Raw genomic sequence first — 16,998 nt, 5'->3', positions numbered from 1 at the left:
CCAGCCTCGCAAACCTGGTGGTGCGCGCTCAATGAATTCTGCCTTCAGCATCCTGGATTTCCATTGCTCCACCACTAATGGCCATGTCTTCAAGTGCCCATGCTCGAGCTCTGGAATTTGAACCTCCCTCTCATTCCTCATTCAAGAAACACACCCCCACGGAGGTCCCAGGTTCAATCCCGAGCCCGGGTCACTGTCCGTGCGGAGTTTGCACATTCTCCCCGTGTCTGCGTGGGTTTCGCTCACAACGCAGAGATGTGCAGGGTAGGTGGATTGGCCGCGCTAAATTGGCGCTCAATTAAAACAAATAAGAAACACACGTCTTTGACCAAGTTTATTTTTGTCCTCTGCTGGAATATTGCCTTCTAGACTTGCTGTCATAACACTCCCGATGAATGGCCGTGGGGAATTGCATTTTGTTAAAAGTGCTCTATGAATACAAGTTGTCGTTGATATTCAACCAATTTTGGCTCGCAACACTCCAGATTCTTTCATCTTATTAAGTAAAAATCCATAGAAGCAAGAATAGAGAGATGGGTTATTCTTCAAACGAAATATCCGCCGTTACCTCCTGCACAGCCATTAATGTAGGTTTACTGAACAATAATGGGGAGGCAGTAGCATTGTGGTAATATCACTAGACTAGTAATCTAGAGACTTGAGTTTATGCTCTGGGGCCATGGGTTCAAATCCTATCATACAGTTGGTGTAATTTAAATCCAATTTATTCAATCTGGAATTGAAAGCTCGTCTCAGTAATGGCGTCACGAAACTATCGATTGTTGTAAAAACCCACCTGGTCCACCAATGTCCTTTAGCGAAGGGAAACCTACAATCCTTACCTGGTCTGGCTCCAGACCCACAGCAATGTGGTTGACTCTTAACTGGCCTCTGAAATGACCAAGTTACTCACTCAGGTAAAGGGCAATTAGGGATGGGCAATTAATGTTAGCAATGCCCATATCCCATCTAAAATACGTTTTTAAATCCACAGTGCTCTGCGCAGTCATTCCACAGTCAGTAAAAACATCACATAATCTGGGTCGCAGTCCGTGTACCTCAGTACAACAAGAGGACATTGTCACGACAATGGAAGGACGCAGTTACAAACATGTTCAGGTTCATTTAAGTCATTTAATGCACTAACCTGTGTTCTGGAGACTGAGACCTGCAGAACAGAAAAACAGACGTTTTAGTGCCTGCTGGATGCTAGAGGAAGAGAAAACAGTAGTGAGAGGGAGAGCAGTCTGTGCCTCTAGTCACCCAGCATCATGTGTGTAACTACAGAGCTGCACCCCTTTGAGCCATGAAAATACAGTCAATGGCCTGTCCATTAACCTGGACTTCAGACAGATGGAGGGAAAAAAAATCAAAAAGATAAAATAACTGAACTGCAAACCAATCTCTGGGTAGGGTTGAATAAAATGTAAGTTCAAAAGAGTGTATGTCAAGCAATTTTTAGAAAATGTAAAAATGTATTAGACTCCCTGATGAAAAATCAATGGTAATATTTATTCCACGGTTACCAGATACTCCACACGTCCCTGACATGCAACCCTAGAAGATAAGACACTGACTAGGATTCTGCTCCAGTAACAACACCCTGGTGACCTCCTGCAGCCAGTTCCCAAACCAACCTTGGCTGGCTGGCTGAGTCTTCCTGGGAAGCGAGAATGCATCATCAAACTAATCCCAGTCAAGATGGTCTCTTTAGATTCCCTTACTTAGAGTTCATATTTCCTTCTTTAAAATGTGCCGGTTCTCATCTAATTGTCTAGAAAGATGAACCCCTCCTATTCTTAGTTATTGATGTTCTGCCCCCCCTTTTTTTTTTATTGTCACAAGTAGGCTTACATTAACACTGCAATGAGGTTACTGTGAAAAGCCCCTAGTCGCCACATTCCGGCGCCTGTTCGGGTACACAGAGGGAGAATTCAGAGTGTCCAACTCACCTAACAGCACGTCTTTCGGGACTTGTGGGAGGAAACCGGAGCACCCGGAGGAAACCCACGCAGACACGGGGAGAACATGCAAACTCCACACGGACTGCGACCCAGAGCTGGGAACGAACCTGGGACCTCGGCGCCGTGAGGCAGCAGTGCTAACCACTGCGCCACCGTGCTGCCCAAAGTTTCCCTATATTGAGAGTTCTAGCCTATGGTCATCACTATGATTTTCCGCGTGCCTATTTAACCTGTGACCTTGTCCCTATGTTAAACACTTGTGAAATTCTTCCCTTGAACAAGATGATAAATCATCATCTTTACCTGGTAATCGCATTTGCTGGGTCTGGCCAGCACCACGCATTCCTAAACAAGCCATATCCATAGCTACCCATTTCACTCTTAAATCAATATCTACGCTATATAATAATAATAATAGCTCGTCATAAGGAGGCTTCAATGAAGTTACTGTGAAAAGCCCCTAGTCGCCACATTCCGGCGCCTGTTCGGGGAGGCCGGTATGGGCATGGTAGGTCTGTCATCAACTTGGGGGTTCCCACAGTCTCTTCAGTTTTGAATGAATTCTGCAAAGTACAAGACGTTTTTACTGAATGTTAACTTCTTGATGCCTGGTCTTCTCACCTAATTTTCTAAAATACTGAAGGCTTTAGGGTGAGACATCAAAATAAAACAAGGGCAGTCTCGCCCCAAACACTTCCTTTCCGAATGCACAAGCTCACTGGAGGCATTTGAAAGGTGCCAAATAATTTATGGGTTGGGAAGAAACAAAGGTTAACAGTTTGAAAACTGTTTGGCGTTTCTGTTCAATACGAATTGTGCTGAAATTACAGACTTCACCACTCACCAATTCCAGGTGATACCACTCTCTCGTAATGGTATGGGTTGACACAGACACTGTCATACTTTAAGTCAAATGCAAACTGGCAGAACTTGGCGTGCTTGAGCTCGTTCTTGTGTAAATCTGGCCATCGCCAGAGTCGGGCATAGATCACATGGGGGAAACCTTTCCTTCCAGCGACCTGAAATGCAAGCACAATTAGAATGCTCTCAGTTCCCAATGTTATCCATCAGCGGGTTTTAGTACATTTATTGTGAGGCTAAACCATTCTCTTGAAGAGGGAAAACCTCAGCAGCTTCAGCATACCCCGTTATGTTTGACAGTTTTGTTCACTGTGGCTCCCCACTGCTGAACATATGAAAATAATTATATTTATTGTCCGCCAAATTGTCTTCAAGGTCTGAATGTATCTACCAGTGCAGTAACGGGAGAAAATAATTGAATTTTAAATCACTTGACCCCATCCTCAAAAGTTCCTAAAGTGCTCTTCAATCAATTCATTATTAAGGAGAAGCGAAATGCCCGAGGTGCCCTCCTTGGCGGAACAACAGCACAGAAGATGATGTGTGGGCCATCATTCTGCACCAGTCCTCGAAAGAGCTGTCCAATTATCCCACGCTCCTTTTTCTTTCCATTTACATCTGGGCCAGTGCAGACGCGATGGGTTAAGTGGCCTCCTTTCTGCACTGCAAATTCTCTGATTCCAAAATTCCTTGTATGCTGGAAGGGTCCCAGTGTGTTGAAAAATAGCTAATGTGGCAAATTTACTCAAGGAAGGCAGGAGACAGAAAACACTTTTCTTTACGGGATTTAGACCAGCATTTATTGCCCATCTCTAACTGCCCTTGGGAACGTGGGGGTGAGCTGCCTTCTTGAACCGCTGCAGTCCGTGTGATGTAGGTACACCCACTGTGCTGTTAGGAAGGGGGTTCCAGGATTTTGATTTTGAAGTTCCAAGTCAGGATGTTGAGTGACTTGCAGAGGAACTTACAAGTTATTGTGTATCATTGGGTTTGCAGCCCGCTTCCTTCTAGGTGTTGAGGCCGTGAGTTTGGAAGGTGCTGTCGAAGGAGCCTTGGTGAGTTGCTTCAGTGCACCTGGCACACACTGCTGCCACTATGCATCCTTCAATGCGGAACCTTGTTAAATATCTTTTGGAAATCCAGGTACACCACATTCACAGGTTCCCCTTTATCCAATTTACTTGTTACTTCTTCAAAAAAAATACAAACCTCAGAGAAAGAAATGAGTTAAACACAATTTCCTGGGGTAGATAGGGAATGAGGATTGTACGTGAGAGTGGAGGGGGAAAAAGTGCCAAGGAGTGGCAGCACGGGTCGCACAGTGGTTAGCACAGTTGCTTCACAGCTCCAGGGTCCCGGGTTCGATTCCCGGCCTTGGGTCACTGTCTGTGCGGAGTCTGCACGTTCCCCCAGTGTGTGCGTGGGTTTTCTCCGGGTGCTCCGGTTTCCTCCCACAGTCCAAAGATGAGCAGGTTAGGTGGATTGGCCGTGTCCAAAAAGGTTGGGTTAGGTAAGGTTACGGGGATAGGGCGGAGGTGTGGGGACAGGGCGGAGGGGCGGGGACAGGGCGGAGGGGCGGGGACAGGGCGGAGGGGCGGGGACAGGGCGGAGGGGCGGGGACAGGGCGGAGGGGCGGGGACAGGGCGGAGGGGCGGGGACAGGGCGGAGGGGCGGGGACAGGGCGGAGGGGATTGGACAGGGCGGAGGGGCGGGGACAGGGCGGAGGGGCGGGGACAGGGCGGAGGGGCGGGGACAGGGCGGAGGGGCGGGGACAGGGCGGAGGGGCGGGGACAGGGCGGAGGGGCGGGGACAGGGCGGAGGGGCGGGGACAGGGCGGAGGGGCGGGGACAGGGCGGAGGGGCGGGGACAGGGCGGAGGGGCGGGGACAGGGCGGAGGGGCGGGGACAGGGCGGAGGGGCGGGGACAGGGCGGAGGGGCGGGGACAGGGCGGAGGGGCGGGGACAGGGCGGAGGGGCGGGGACAGGGCGGAGGGGCGGGGACAGGGCGGAGGGGCGGGGACAGGGCGGAGGGGCGGGGACAGGGCGGAGGGGATTGGACAGGGCGGAGGGGCGGGGACAAGGCGGAGGGGCGGGGATAGGGTGGAGTGTGGGGATAGGGTGGAGTGTGGGGATAGGGCGGAGTGTGGGGATAGGGTGGAGTGTGGGGATAGGGCGGAGGGGTGGGGATGGGGTGGAGTGTGGGGATAGGGCGGAGGTGTGGGGATAGGGTGGAGTGTGGGGATAGGGTGGAGTGTGGGGATTGGGTGGAGTGTGGGGATTGGGTGGAGTGTGGGGATAGGGTGGAGTGTGGGGATAGGGTGGAGTGTGGGGATAGGGCGGAGTGTGGGGATAGGGTGGAGTGTGGGGATAGGGCGGAGGGGTGGGGATGGGGTGGAGTGTGGGGATAGGGCGGAGGTGTGGGGATAGGGTGGAGTGTGGGGATAGGGCGGAGTGTGGGGATAGGGTGGAGGTGTGGGGATAGGGTGGAGTGTGGGGATAGGGCGGAGGGGTGGGGATGGGGTGGAGTGTGGGGATAGGGCGGAGGGGTGGGGATGGGGTGGAGTGTGGGGATAGGGTGGAGTGTGGGGATAGGGCGGAGGGGTGGGGATGGGGTGGAGTGTGGGGATAGGGCGGAGGTGTGGGGATAGGGCGGAGGTGTGGGGATAGGGTGGAGTGTGGGGATAGGGTGGAGTGTGGGGATAGGGTGGAGTGTGGGGATTGGGTGGAGTGTGGGGATTGGGTGGAGTGTGGGGATAGGGTGGAGTGTGGGGATAGGGTGGAGTGTGGGGATAGGGTGGATGTGGGGATAGGGTGGAGTGTGGGGATAGGGTGGAGTGTGGGGATAGGGCGGAGTGTGGGGATAGGGTGGAGTGTGGGGATAGGGTGGAGTGTGGGGATAGGGCGGAGGGGTGAGGATAGGGCGGAGGGGTGGGGATAGGGCGGAGGGGTGGGGATTGGGTGGAAGTGTTGACCTTGGTTAGGGTGCTCTTTCCAAGAGCCGGTGCAGACTCGATGGGCCAAATGGCCTCCTTCTGCACTGCAAATTCTATAATTCGATGAGTGTCAACGTTTGGTCAGGAGAAGCACGGCCACACTGTGACCGTACTAATCACAACCTGCCTGCAATTTGGGTACATACCTATTATCCCCTATTCCCGGTCTTCTACCTCCTAAACATTTTCCAAACTAAACCAATAAGTTGCTTTCAATTCCTTCTGCTTGGAATTGTTGAATACCTTCTGAAAGATAATAGTTAAAATAAAAGCAACATGATTGAATGTGCGCTCAGTCACAATGCGGGTGAAGGAGGAGTCAGGATTTTTCCATCCGTTTTACAAACACATCCCTTTTAAAGACACAATCACGTTCATTTTAGATCCAGGTAACAGATTCCGAAAACAAAAAGGCCTGAAGTCAAAGGAAGATCTATTCAGCTTTTGTGAACTGCTCCTGCCATCTATACTTTGTTAACTGTGTGGAAATGACAGTTTCATTGGGGATTACATCAATGGCAAAAGGAGTAGAGCGTTACTAAAACACCACATCAAGCTCACAGCTTCCAAATATCAAGGTCAGCCAGCACGTCTATCTTCATTAGGGGGAAAGATGCCAGGACTGGAAATGTCACATTAATAACAACATCCACATTCAAATCTGACTCAGAGTTGGGCAATTTCTGAACTATGGCACAAAGATTAGATAATCCCACTCCCAGATCAGATACATCATGCGTTATGGGTGAAGGGGGTTGTCGAATAGCTCAGCTGACTAGATGGTTCATGATGTGGAGCAACGCCAACAGCGCGGGTTCAATTCCTGTACCGGCTGAGGTTATTCATTAAGACCCCACCTTCTCAACCTTGCCCGTCGCCCGAGGTGTGGCGGCCCCCAGGTTAAATCTCAAAGAGGAGACCAGCCTATTGTCTTCTGGGGCGGCATTTACAGAATTTACACTCCTCGGTCAGATACTGAGCAAAGTTCCTTCTGCCCTGCCTGCATAAAGTATTTTAACCCAAACCTCAAACAGCACCCTGGCTCCACTGGTGTTAAATGTTAGTTCCCCCAGAAATTATGCCCAAGGACTTGGATGTAGATCATTCTGCACCTCATTACTGGTAGTTATCACTGCTACAAGGAGCTCTACGAGTTTATGTGAACACAACAATTGGGATGGGAATGGTCATGTGAGAGTACCTTTAAGAAATGGGTGTTTAAGAAATGTACCTTTAAGAAATGGGTGTTTATCAGTGATGTCAGAGAGTGGGTGGAGCTGGGCTGCCTGTCAGCTTTTTACTTTCGTTTTAAGCTGTTTGCTGCAGGGTGTGTTTTAGTTTCATTTTCAGAGCTGGATAGCTGCAGTCACAGCCAGAAGGTGTACGAGTCTCTCTCTCTGTAATACAAAGACTGTAAATCGATCCTTTGGTGATTTAAAACCAATAACTGCTCTCAGTAGTGACTTTAACCTGATGTGCTTCTGTTAAAAGTTCTTTTTTAAGTCTTACGGATGTTAAAAGGACAGCTTAAAGGATTACTTAGTGTTGTATTCTTTGGAGGTTGTATTTGAATTAATGATTGCTAAGATGTTCACTATGTTTTAAAAAGGTTAAGTTGAGTTCATAGAATAAACATTGTTTAGCTTTTAAAAAATACTTTTCCATTTCTGCTGTCCCACACCTGTAGAGTGGGCCGTGTGCTCCCCATACCACAATGTAGTAAACGTTGTGGGTCAGGTGAACTCCATGATACACTTTGGGGTTCTCTGAACTCAGGCCCATAATAGAATGTAATAATGGATGCCCTTCCAAACTGATAGAGACCTCATTGCTTCATCGACTTGCGATACACACACGAGATGGACTACTGAGTAAGCACATAGAACATAGAACTGTATAGCACAGTACAGGCCCTTCGGCCCACGATGTTGTGCTGAACTAGTCTGAAACTAAGATCAAATCAACCTACTCCCAATCATTCTAGTGCACTCCATATGCCTATCCAATAACCGCTTGAAAGCTCCTAAAGTGTCCGACTCCACTACCATAGCTGGGAGTGCGTTCCACGCCCCAACCTCTCTGAGTAAAGAACTTACCTCTGACATCCCTCCTATATCTTCCACCATGAACCTTATAGCTATGCCCCCTTGTAACAGCTACATCCACCCGAGGAAAAAGTCTCTGAACGTCCACTCTATCTATCCCCTTCATCATCTTATACACCTCTATTAAGTCACCTCTCATCCTCCTTCGCTCCAATGAGAAAAACCCTCGCTCCCTCAACCTTTCATCGTAAGACCTACCCTCCAATCCAGGCAGCATCCTGGTAAATCTCCTTTGCGCCCTTTCCAATGCTTCCACATCCTTCCTATAATGAGGTGACCAGAACTGCACACAATACTCCCAAATGTGGTCTAACCAAGGTCTTGTACAGTTGCAGCATAACCTCACGGCTCTTAAACTAAATCCTCCTGTTAATACACACTATAGGCTTTCTTCACGGCTCTATCCATTTGGGTGGCAACTTTCAGAGATCTCTCTGCTCCTCCACATTCTTCAGAACCCTGCCGTTAACCGTGCAATCCGCATTCACATTTGTCCTACCAAAATGAATCACTTCACACTTATTGAATCACCTCGCACTTATCAGGGTTAAACTCCATCTGCCACTTTTCAGCCCAGCTCTGCATCCTATCAATGTCTCTTTGCAGCCTACAACAGCCCTCCATATTATCCACTACTCCACCAATCTTGGTGTCATCAGCAAATTTACTAACCCAACCTTCAACTCCATCATCCAAGTCATTGATAAAAATCACAAATAGCGGAGGACCCAGCACTGATCCCTGTGGTACCCGCTGGTGACTGGGCTCCAGGGTGAAAATTTACCATCGACCACCACCCTCTGTCTTCTATGTTACTGATCCAATCGGCCAAATTGCAATAAATACACCGTAGTAGGTGTGAGTGTGGGGAAAACTGGGAAGATTGCATTTTCTGGTGGTAATCAGGTCAGGTTGGCAAATTGTCAGATCTTGGATGATGCCATTATACCGTGTGGGCTATTGATACTTGAAGAACACTGAGAGGCCTAGATAGAGCGTACGTGGAGATGTTTCCACTGGTAGGAGAGACTAGAACCCGAGAGCATAGAGTAAGACTGAAGGGACGATCCTTTAAAACTGAGAATAGGAGGAATTTCTTCAGCCAGAGGGTGGTGAATCTGTGGAACTCTTTGCCGCAGAAGGCTGTGGAGGCCAAATCACTGAGTCTCTTTAAGACAGAGATAGATAGGTTCTTGATTAATAAGGGAATCTGGGGTTACAGGGAGAATGGGGTGAGAAACACATCAGCCTTGATCGAATTGAGTCGGAAACATTAGGGACCTTCAAGCAGCTATTGGATAGGTACATGGATTACGGTAAAATGTTATAGTGTAGATTTATTTGTTCTTGAGGGCAGCACGGTAGCATTGTGGATAACACAATTGCTTCACAGCTCCAGGGTCCCAGGTTCGATTCCGGCTTGGGTCACTGTCTGTGCGGAGTCTGCACGTCCTCCCCGTGTCTGCGTGGGTTTCCTCCGGGTGCTCCGGTTTCCTCCCACAGTCCAAAGATGTGCGGGTTAGGTGGATTGGCCGTGATAAATTGCCCTTAGTGTTGGGTGGGGTTACTGGGTTATGGGGATAGGTTGGAGGTGTGGGCTTGGGTAGGGTGCTCTTTCCAAGAGCCGGTGCAGACTCGATGGGCCGAATGGCCTCCTACTGCACCGTAAATTTGTTGATTCCATGATTGCTGGTGGCTGCTGGAAAGTGGAAGGAGGGTGACTGACTTTTCTGTTGATCCAGGTGCTCCTTAACCAGCATCGTGTGACACAAACATTACCTGCCATTTGTCCAATCTAAGTGTTTCACATCTTGCTCTGGGCTGCTTGATTATCAGAGGAGTTGTGAATTGAACTGAATGTGTTTGGTGCTTGTGTTAGATTGGTTAGAGATTTATAGTCAATGTGCCATAGTAATCATGGGCAAGATTAATGAAGATGGCGTCTTGAGCTTTGTGCTCTGAATGAACTCGGCATCACCAACACTAACTTTCAGAGCAAACAAACCATTAGACTATGAGATATGAGAGTCGAATTAAGCCATTCGGCACATCAAACCTGCTCCACCATTCATCGAACATAGAAAATACAGCACAGAACAGGCCCTTCGGCCCACAATGTTGTGCCGAACCTTTGGCCTAGACTAATCATAGATTATCATTGAATTTACAGTGCAGAAGGAGGCCATTCGGCCCATTGAGTCTGCACCGGCTCTTGGAAAGAGCACCCTACCCAAAGTCAATACCTCCACCCAACACTAAGGGCAATTTTGGACACTAAGGGCAATTTATCATTGGCCAATTCACCTAACCCGCACATCTTTGGACTGTGGGAGGAAACCGGAGCACCCGGAGGAAACCCACGCAGACACTGGGAGGACGTGCAGACTCCGCACAGACAGTGACCCAAGCCGGGAATCGAACCTGGGACCCTGGAGTGGTGAAGCAATTGTGCTAACCACGGTGCTACGGTGCTGCCCCAATATCTTGGAGATTGCCACAACTAAAATTGAACTATTGGTACCAATAACATGGTTGCAAGAGTAGAATGGAGGCTGGGTATTCTGCGATGAATTCGCTTTCTGATCCTTCAAAATCCTTTCCGCTGTCTACAAACAGAGTGAGGAATGTGATGCAGCACTCGTCACTCATTTGAAATGAAGCAGCTAGAATGTCCTTTAAATGTGTGGGCTTGGGTTGGGTGCTCTTTCCAAGGGCCAGTGCAGACTCGATGGGCCGAATGGCCTCCTACTGCACTGTAAATTCTATGATTCTGTGAACTGTGACACCATTCAGGTTAGTTTGAACCATTTGGTTCCATTGGCCCAGAATATACAACTTCCAGGATGCACTGAAGCAATAGCACCGGCTGCTACGATCACAGTGGCAAGAACAGCAACAATGTCATGGGAACACATTCATTTCCAAATCATTCGTCATACTGATTTGGGGCACTCATTAATTAATACTCCATTTGCTGTTGGATCAATATTCTGAAATTTACCATCAAGCACCATGACAGAGGCAATAAGAAGGCCCACCACCTTCAGGGCTGGGCAGTAAAGGTGGCCGCATCAGCCTCACCCACCTCTCAAGAACAACATTTTAAAAATATCGTACCCAATGATCAGTAACTGCCAGATTCTACTTCGATCAGCTCGATTAATAAAGGCTATAAGCCAACGTAACAGAGCGCCGCATTTGAAAGCGGTGGCCATGGGTTACTGAGAGGAAGGTTTGCACTCCTGATTGTTGTCAATGTTGGGCAAGGTCCAGGCTAGACTGATGCCCCATCATTAAATATGTTTTTGCCATTCTTTGTCTTGGGCTGATTACTGAACGAATGGTCGCGTTGGCAATGAAATGGAGGGCAATAGGGCGCACAGAACCCAGACTCTTCTCAGAATCAGGGCATTTAGGGCAAATGCAGAGAAGGAAAAAATGTAAGATTTCCATAGAATCACAGAATTTACCAAATGGTTCAAACTAACCTGAATGATATCACATTTCATAGATACATAGCATTTACAGTGCAGAAGGAGGCCATTCGGCCCATCGAGTCTGCACCGGCTCTTGGAAAGGGCACCCTACCCAAGCCCACACATCCATCCTATCCCCATAACCCAATAACCCCACCCAATCTTTTGTTTTGGACACCAAGGGTAATTTAGCATGGCCAATCCACCTAACCTGCACACCTTTGGACTGTGGGAGGAAACCGGAGCACCCGGAGGAAACCCACGCAGACACGGGGAGAACGTGCAGACTCCGCACAGACAGTGACCCAGGCCGGGAATCAAACCCGGGACCCTGGCACCGTGAAGCAACTGTGCTAACCATTCTGTTACCGTGCTGCCCATTTTGTTTATCTTGACTTCAAGAAGGAAGGGCAGCACGGTGGCGCAGTGGTTAGCACTACTGCCTCACAACACTGAGAACACGGGTTTGGTCCAGGCCCTGGGTCACTGTCCATGTGGAGTTTGCACATTGTCCCCGTGTCTGTGTGGGTCTCTCTCTCTCTCTCCCCCCCCCCCACCCCAAATTGCCCCTTAATTGGGAAAAAAATAATTGGGAACTCAAAAAAATCTTTCACGTCAAGGAGCTCGAAGCACCTGTATTTGTTGCAGCACATTTAACATTGTTCGCTGCTGTGTGTGTGTGTTCACTCTGACAATGAAACTCAGGGGAAAAGTTCCAACTAGTTTTGAGCAGATTGATATGGCAAGAGTTAACAATGGTGTGGAGAAGAAAAAGATCTCATCTGATTACGCGAGTATGTTAATGACATGAAACTTCAGGCGCTGGACCGTCCTTTAGCCAGTCTCTGAAATATGACACTCTCTCTTCATCTTGACTGACCCCAGTGACCCCGCTCAGGGATTTTTGTTTATTCCATTGTGGTGAAATGTCAAAACTTATCGAGTCACGCCGGCTGCTCTGGCGCCACAGTGCAATGTACACCGGCTCCATCAGCACATTACATCCAGAGTACAAAGCGCCCCCCTCCCCCCACATACAGACACTGCACCAAGCTGCTCCCATCATTCACAGCCTTAATCTTACTCACAGGTTTTACCGCAGAACACATGGAAACAAAAATCTACTTTCTGACTCAACTCTTGAGCAGATCTGATCTTTGCCAGAACCATCAAGTCGATGGAGAATGCAGCCCATCTTCAAAGTTACATCCACAATGGCAATAACAAGCCCATCTTTAAAATAATTGTTTTAATAATCTTTATTGTCACCAGTAGGTTTACATTAACGCTGCAGTGAAGTTACTGTGAAGATCCCCTAGTCGCCACATCCCGGCGCCTGTTCGGGTACACAGAGGGAGAATTCAGAATGTCCAATTCACCCAACAGCACGTCTTTCGGGACTTGTGGGAGGAAACCGGAGCACCCGGAGGAAACTCACGCAGACACGGGGAGAACGTGCAGACTCCGCACAGACAGTGACCCAAGCCGGGAATCGAACCCAGGACCCTGGTGTGGAGAGACTGCTGTGCCAACCACTGTGCAGCCCCGGATCCCTGGTGCGGAGAGACAGCAGTGCTAACCACTGTGCCACCCCGGATCCCTGGTGCGGAGAGACAGCAGTGCTAACCACTGTGCCACCCCGGATCCCTGGTGCGGAGAGACAGCAGTGCTAACCACTGTGCCGCCCCGGATCCCTGGTGCGGAGAGACAGCAGTGCTAACCACTGTGCCACCCTGGATCCCTGGTGCGGAGAGACAGCAGTGCTAACCACTGTGCCGCCCCGGATCCCTGGTGCGGAGAGACAGCAGTGCTAACCACTGTGCCGCCCTGGATCCCTGGTGCGGAGAGACAGCGGTGCTAACCACTGTGCCGCCCCGGATCCCTGGTGCGGAGAGACAGCAGTGCTAACCACTGTGCCGCCCCAGATCCCTGGTGCGGAGAGACAGCAGTGCTAACCACTGCTGTAGACATTTCAAAAGGAAATATGGAGAAGGAGCAGCTGCAATTAAAAAACTAGCCACAGAACAAAGGCTCAGACTGTCGGGTGCTGTAATTTCCCATGTTGGAAAAGGCCAATTTTCCCCCTGGTGTGGGGTTTCTGATGGAGGTTCCCTGCTCCAGTGTACGTGCGAATGAAATCTCTTGCTTAGTGTTATGCTTGCCAATGCATTCTGTTAAAGTGTTTTTGTTGTTCTTGCCCTGTGCGTTGGCGAACGCAGTGGACTCGCTTTGTTTCTTTTGGTGCACTTTTCCAGTGGTGTGTGTATTTAATAACACAAGCCAATATCCGTGATCAATGCTGGAAAACATGCGTGTATGCTGACGGTACTGAGAAAGAACAAAGTTAAGTCCTGCTGACCAGTGCAGCGGGTGGTGTATTTGCAGCCTCGGCCAACAGAAATGCTCTCCATTCGTCAGTCCCACCTTCCACAAAGGAAGATCCAATCCCAGGATATCGCTGCAGGGGTTCCTCAGGATGGTGTCCCAGCAGGCAACAATTCTCAGCTGCTTCATCGATGATCATCTCTCCATCATCCACAAACTGCAGTCTCTCCTCCAAGACATACATCACCCTGACTTGCACCTTCACTGTTCCTGGCTCAAAATCCTGAAACTCCCTCCCTAACAGCACTGTGGGTGGACCTACATCACATGGACTACGGCGGTTCAAGGCCTGTCACTACATTCTCATGGGCAATAAGGGATAGGCAATAAATGCTGACCTAGCTAGCGAAGGCCACATGCTTTGGAAAAAATTAAAACCTTCTCCTGGTGAGTGTGACTCACTGCAACGCCTGGTCTAGTTACTCCCCTGGCGAGTGTGACTCACTGCAACGCCTGGTCTAGTTACTCCCCTGGCGAGTGTGACTCACCGCAACGCCTGGTCCAGTCACTCCCCTGGCGAGTGTGACTCACCGCAACGCCTGGTCTAGTTACTCCCCTGGCGAGTGTAACTCACTGCAACGCCTGGTCTAGTTACTCCCCTGGCGAGTGTGACTCACTGCAACGCCTGGTCTAGTTACTCCCCTGGCGAGTGTGACTCACTGCAACGGCAGGTCTAGATACTCCCCTGGCGAGTGTGACTCACTGCAACGCCTAATCTAGTTACTCCCCTGGCGAGTGTGACTCACTGCAGTGCCTGGTCTAGTTACTCCCCTGGCGAGTGTGACTCACTGCATCGCCTGGTCTAGTTACTCCCCTGGCGAGTGTGACTCACTGCAACGCCTGGTCTAGTCACTCCCCTGGCGAGTGTGACTCACTGCATCGCCTGGTCTAGTTACTCCCCTGGCGAGTGTGACTCACTGCAACGCCTGGTCTAGTTACTCCCCTGGCGAGTGTGACTCACTGCAACGCCTGGTCTAGTTACTCCCCTGGCGAGTGTGACTCACTGCATCGCCTGGTCTAGTTACTCCCCTGGCGAGTGTGACTCACTGCAACGCCAGGTCTAGTTACTCCCCTGGCGAGTGTGACTCACTGCAACGCCTGGTCTAGTTACTCCCCTGGCGAGTGTGACTCACTGCAACGCCTGATCTAGTTACTCCCCCGGCGAGTGTGACTCACTGCAACGCCTGGTCTAGTCACTCCCCTGGCGAGTGTGACTCACTGCATCGCCTGGTCTAGTTACTCCCCTGGCGAGTGTGACTCACTGCAACGCCTGGTCTAGTCACTCCCCTGGCGAGTGTGACTCACTGCATCGCCTGGTCTAGTTACTCCCCTGGCGAGTGTGACTCACTGCAACGCCTGGTCTAGTTACTCCCCTGGCGAGTGTGACTCACTGCAACGCCTGGTCTAGTTACTCCCCTGGCGAGTGTGACTCACTGCATCGCCTGGTCTAGTTACTCCCCTGGCGAGTGTGACTCACTGCAACGCCAGGTCTAGTTACTCCCCTGGCGAGTGTGACTCACTGCAACGCCTGGTCTAGTTACTCCCCTGGCGAGGGTGACTCACTGCAACGCCTGATCTAGTTACTCCCCCGGCGAGTGTGACTCACTGCAACGCCTGGTCTAGTCACTCCCCTGGCGAGTGTGACTCACTGCAACGCCTGGTCTAGTTACTCCCCTGGCGAGTGTGACTCACTGCAATGCCTGGTCTAGTCACTCCCCTGGCGAGTGTGACTCACTGCAACGCCTGGTCTAGTCACTCCCCTGACGAGTGTGCCCCTGGTCTAGTTACGCCCCTGGCGAGTGTGACTCACCGCAACGCCTGGTCTAGTTACTCCCCTGGCGAGTGTGACTCAATGCAACGCCTGGTCTAGTTACTCCCCTGGCGAGTGTGACTCACTGCAACGCCTGGTCTAGTCACTCCCCTGGCGAGTGTGCCCCTGGTCTAGTGACTCGCCTGGCGAGTGTGACTCACCGCAACGCCTGGTCTAGTCACTCCCCTGGCGAGTGTGACTCACTGCAGTGCCTGGTCTAGTCACTCCCCTGGAGAGTGTGACTCACTGCAACGCCTGGTCTAGTTACTCCCCTGGCGAGTGTGACTCACTGCAACGCCTGGTCTAGTTACTCCCCTGGCAAGTGTGACTCACTGCAACGCCTGGTCTAGTTACTCCACTGGCGAGTGTGCCCCTGGTCTAGTTACTCCCCTGGCGAGTATGACTCACTGCAACGCCTGGTCTAGTTACTCCCCTGGCGAGTGTGCCCCTGGTCTAGTTACACCCCTGGCGAGTGTGACTCACCGCAACGCCTGGTCTAGTTACTCCCCTGGCGAGTGTGACTCACTGCAACGCCTGGTCTAGTTACTCCCCTGGCGAGTGTGACTCACTGCAACGCCTGGTCTAGTTACTCCCCTGGCGAGTGTGACTCACTGCAACGCCTGGTCTAGTTACTCCCTGGCGAGTGTGACTCACTGCAACGCCTGGTCTAGTTACTCCACTGGCGAGTGTGCCCCTGGTCTAGTTACTCCCCTGGCGAGTATGACTCACTGCAACGCCTGGTCTAGTTACTCCCCTGGCGAGTGTGCCCCTGGTCTAGTTACGCCCCTGGCGAGTGTGACTCACCGCAACGCCTGGTCTAGTTACTCCCCTGGCGAGTGTGACTCACTGCAACGCCTGGTCTAGTTACTCCCCTGGCGAGTGTGACTCACTGCAACGCCTGGTCTAGTTACTCCCCTGGCGAGTGTGACTCACTGCAACGCCTGGTCTAGTTACTCCCTGGCGAGTGTGACTCACTGCAACGCCTGGTCTAGTTACTCCCCTGGCGAGTGTGACTCACTGCAACGCCTGGTCTAGTTACTCCCTGGTGAGTGTGACTCACTGCAGTGCCTGGTCTAGTTACTCCCCTGGCGAGTGTGACTCACTGCAGTGCCTGGTCTAGTTACTCCCCTGGCGAGTATGACTCACTGCAACGCCTGGTCTAGTTACGCCCCTGGCGAGTGTGACTCACTGCAACGCCTGGTCTAGTTACTCCCCTGGCGAGTGTGCCCCTGGTCTAGTTACTCCCCTGGCGAGTGTGACTCACTGCAACGCCTGGTCTAGTTACTCCCTGGCGAGTGTGACTCACTGCAACGCCTGGTCTAGTTACTCCCCTGGCGAGTGTGACTCACTGCAACGCCTGGTCTAGTTACTCCCTGGTGAGTGTGACTCACTGCAGTGCCTGGTC

The 16,998-nt window shown here is 50.8% G+C and overlaps 1 protein-coding gene across 2 annotated transcripts in view; it reads right to left on the bottom strand.

Moving 5' to 3' along the window:
- Positions 1-16,998, bottom strand: part of smad10a (SMAD family member 10a) — a 104,829-nt gene that overhangs the window by 51,927 nt on the left and 35,904 nt on the right. For both annotated transcript variants that reach the window (XM_072490685.1, XM_072490686.1), the window contains exons 2-3: positions 2,809-2,983; positions 1,148-1,168 (exon numbers count right to left, since the gene is read on the bottom strand). In XM_072490685.1, the coding sequence (XP_072346786.1) occupies positions 1,148-1,168; positions 2,809-2,983 (196 nt within the window). The remainder of the gene's footprint in view (positions 1-1,147; positions 1,169-2,808; positions 2,984-16,998) is intronic.

Source organism: Scyliorhinus torazame, chromosome 26 (assembly GCF_047496885.1).
Source record: "Scyliorhinus torazame isolate Kashiwa2021f chromosome 26, sScyTor2.1, whole genome shotgun sequence".
Classification (NCBI taxonomy): domain Eukaryota; kingdom Metazoa; phylum Chordata; class Chondrichthyes; order Carcharhiniformes; family Scyliorhinidae; genus Scyliorhinus; species Scyliorhinus torazame.
Note: the sequence above shows the minus strand (reverse complement) of the source record. Positions and strands in the feature narration are given on the sequence as shown.